Source organism: Sinocyclocheilus anshuiensis, unplaced genomic scaffold, assembly GCF_001515605.1.
Source record: "Sinocyclocheilus anshuiensis isolate Anshui unplaced genomic scaffold, SAMN03320099.WGS_v1.1 scaffold447, whole genome shotgun sequence".
Lineage (NCBI taxonomy): Eukaryota > Metazoa > Chordata > Actinopteri > Cypriniformes > Cyprinidae > Sinocyclocheilus > Sinocyclocheilus anshuiensis.
The window spans coordinates 1,635,268-1,638,514 of record NW_015552615.1 but is presented as its reverse complement, the minus strand read 5'-3'; the positions used below and the strand labels follow the sequence as shown (position 1 = coordinate 1,638,514).

Here is a 3,247-nt window from a genome sequence, read left to right as displayed (position 1 = left end):
TTGCGATTTTCTATGCCGATATGGCTAGGAACTATACTCTCATTCCGGCGTAATAATCAAGTTACTTTGCTGCCGTACCGTGGGTGCAGCAGACGCAATGATATCACGCAGTGCCTGAAAATAGGCTAACTTCCGTCAACATAACCAACTACACAAACTTAGTGCCGGTCACGTTGGAAGTTACCTAGCTGGGGACTATTTTCAGGCGCTGCGTAATATCATTGCGGAAATCATAGGAAAAATATCGAAACTCTTTGGTCATTTTTGAGCGAGATGCTAACGGTCTAATCAGATTCAATGATCTATGCTAAGCTACAGCTAAAAGTGCTACCGCCAGACCCAGAGATCGGCTGAATGGATTCGAAAACGGTAAAACTCAACTGTTTAACTCTAGGGGAGTTGGAAAATGAGCCTATTTTCAAAAATAGTGGAGTGTTCCTCTAAGACCAGATGGCTTTTTTACTGGAGGAAGCAATATTATGGACTATTTTGGCCAGAAACAAAGTGTTGAGTTAAAATTGTCTCAATGACGTATTTGTTTCTTACAAACACACAGCTTTTGTCTTCACAAGACATTAACTGATGGAGTGGAGTGGTGTGGATTACTTGTGGATTATTGTGATGTTTTTATCAGCTGTTTGGACTCTTGATCTGACGGCACCCATTCACTGCAGAGGATCCTTTGGTGAGCAAGTGATGCAATGCTACATTTCTCTAAATCTGTTCAGGTGAAGAAACAAATTCATCTACATTTTGAATGGCCTGAGGCTAAACATTTTATTATTTTTTTCAGGAAACTTTAATTTTTGGGTGAATTATTCCATGTTTTGAAAACAGAATGTCCTCACCATCTTTCCACCGGTGGCTCTCATGTGCTGTCTTTCTGAAAGCCAGTGTTTGTCCTGAGCATCAGCGGCATACTGAGACAAAAAAGATATTACCTCCACATGAACACAGAAAAAGCTTAATGAATGCTCAGAAAAAGACTGAAAGTACCTTGAAGAGCTCTGCATGTTTGATGTAGATTCTTCCTCTTGTACCGCCCATTCCCAAAGCCCTGAAATTATATTAGTGCTTGTTGAACGTATACATCCAAACATCAGCTATTGTGAAATATATAATATAATATAATAGGAGCAAACCTCTGTACACTTACTTATTTGCCCTGGATCCCAGAACGAATGTGCTGCTCTCAGTCAGTCTGGATGGGTCCCACTATACAGACATCAACACACTCACATTAATATCATATAAACATTTCAGTATCAATTATTATGCTATTTTAATCCGAATGCACATACCTTAGGTCCTTCTCGCTTTATTGGCTCGGATATTTTGAGTTTTGCTCTGCGGAGGATGTTTAAAAACTTCAAAAACATAAATCTTTAATATGTGGAGATATCAGATAAAGAAAACATAAGGACACTTACGCGGTGCTGTACGAGGCTGGTCTGTCATACTGTACAACAGTACCTGGAGGGCGACCTTTCCTCTGAAAATAAACATTCATAAACAAACATGTATTTATAGTTGTTGGTGTTAAAAACAACAGCAATCTGGCTTTTGAGATATTGTTTATGGTCATTGTTTTTTATATATAATACTGTTTAATAGTATGGGGACAGATTTTTTTTTTAAAAGAAATTATTCACCAAGAATGTATTATATAAAAGTTATAAAAAGATTTCAAATAAACGCTGTTTATATTAAATTTATCACGGTTTCCACCAAAATTTGAAGCAGCACAACTGTTTTCAACATTGATAATAATGACAGATGTTTTTCAGCATATTAGAATTATTTTTTTTTTGTTAACAACTGTTTTATTGAGTTTTTACAGAAATGTAAAAAACACAAAACTAGTATCAGCTATACAGGACTTAACCCATCCCACCCTGGTAGACCTCAAACATATATATAATAATAATAATAAAATAAAACGGTAGTAATACTACTAAAATAAAAATATTATATTGATTTCTGAAGGATCATGTGACACTGAAGACTGGAGTAATGATGCTGAAAATTCAGCTTTGATCACAGGAATACATTACATTTTACAATATATTTAAATACAAAAAAAAAAAACGTTATTTTAAATTGCAATAATATTTCCAAATATGCTATTTTTTTATTTATTTTTTTACCTTTTTAGGGATGGGACTGTCTCTCTGGCCAGAGGTGTCGTCTGGCTGCCGTGCACGCTGTGAAATGAATATCGATAAGAAATAAAAAATAAAATAAATAAATAAACAACTTAGAACTAACAAAAAAAAAAACCAGAACAGAAAAATGTCTGCTACAATTCCAGATACATTTATAGTTTTTCAGGTAAGTGTGCAGGTTTTCGCAGACTAATTAACATATGAAATTAAATTCTCGAGGAACTGCATAACATTTACCTTCACTGTTGGGTCAACACTGGGTTTCAGGGCCGTTTTCTCTGTACCAGGAAAGAGCTGTTTTGCCTAAAATAGAAACAGAACATCAACTCATAATTTGACTTACCACCAATTTTAGCATTTATATTTGTAAAAACGTGCATAAATCATGTTTTACATGTTCCAGGCAGTTTCTGCAAGCATCTCTGATAAGCTGCTCGGGCTGGACGTCAACTCCAACATTCTCTTTCACATTGCTGGCCGCTTTCTCAAAAAACTGCAAAGAAAACAGTAAAAGAAAAAAACATGATCAAAGCAATTTAAACACATGTAACCAGTGCCAAAATAATAATGTGATCGATCAGTCACCTTCATATATTTTCTGAACACAGCACGGATGTCTTCATTGAAGCTGGGCTGCAGAACGGTCCGCAGAAGATCCATGGAAATGACAGGGTCTGTATAACTACACACAATGACATTGATGTTTCGAAAGAACCACAAATCTCCTACAAATGACTTCATTAGAGCACATTATCCTGCGATAGGACAAAATAGTTTAACAATGAAAACAAATGTTGCACTTCATCTTAAAATACCTATTAGTGGACTTACCTAACGGCCATCTGTGAGCGCCGTCCTCTGCGATGCACCTGTCTGTGTTTGATCATGATGTTCCAGGGATTCTGCCATTCGGAAAAACATTTTCATAAAATGTAAATGGCCATTAAAAAAGAATGCAACAATCAAGATCCAATCAGGACAGCCCTCTTGCACGATTAATAATATCATGAAAGTTCTCTTAATAAATAATTTATAATGGCAAGTTTATGCATGTAACTGGATGGTTTTACTATATATATATA

The 3,247-nt window shown here is 35.7% G+C and overlaps 2 protein-coding genes across 3 annotated transcripts in view; one reads left to right on the top strand and one right to left on the bottom strand.

The window, feature by feature from the left end:
* The window catches only part of LOC107666076 (E3 ubiquitin-protein ligase RNF182-like), a 20,658-nt gene that overhangs the window by 15,698 nt on the left and 1,713 nt on the right, over positions 1-3,247 (top strand). The window lies entirely within an intron of this gene.
* The window catches only part of LOC107666075 (deoxynucleotidyltransferase terminal-interacting protein 1-like), a 5,945-nt gene that overhangs the window by 1,783 nt on the left and 915 nt on the right, over positions 1-3,247 (bottom strand). For both annotated transcript variants that reach the window (XM_016457178.1, XM_016457179.1), the window contains exons 2-11: positions 2,997-3,067; positions 2,751-2,847; positions 2,560-2,658; positions 2,403-2,468; positions 2,148-2,204; positions 1,431-1,492; positions 1,302-1,347; positions 1,157-1,215; positions 997-1,057; positions 849-920 (exon numbers count right to left, since the gene is read on the bottom strand). In XM_016457178.1, coding sequence (XP_016312664.1) covers positions 849-920; positions 997-1,057; positions 1,157-1,215; positions 1,302-1,347; positions 1,431-1,492; positions 2,148-2,204; positions 2,403-2,468; positions 2,560-2,658; positions 2,751-2,847; positions 2,997-3,067 — 690 coding nt within the window. The remainder of the gene's footprint in view (positions 1-848; positions 921-996; positions 1,058-1,156; positions 1,216-1,301; positions 1,348-1,430; positions 1,493-2,147; positions 2,205-2,402; positions 2,469-2,559; positions 2,659-2,750; positions 2,848-2,996; positions 3,068-3,247) is intronic.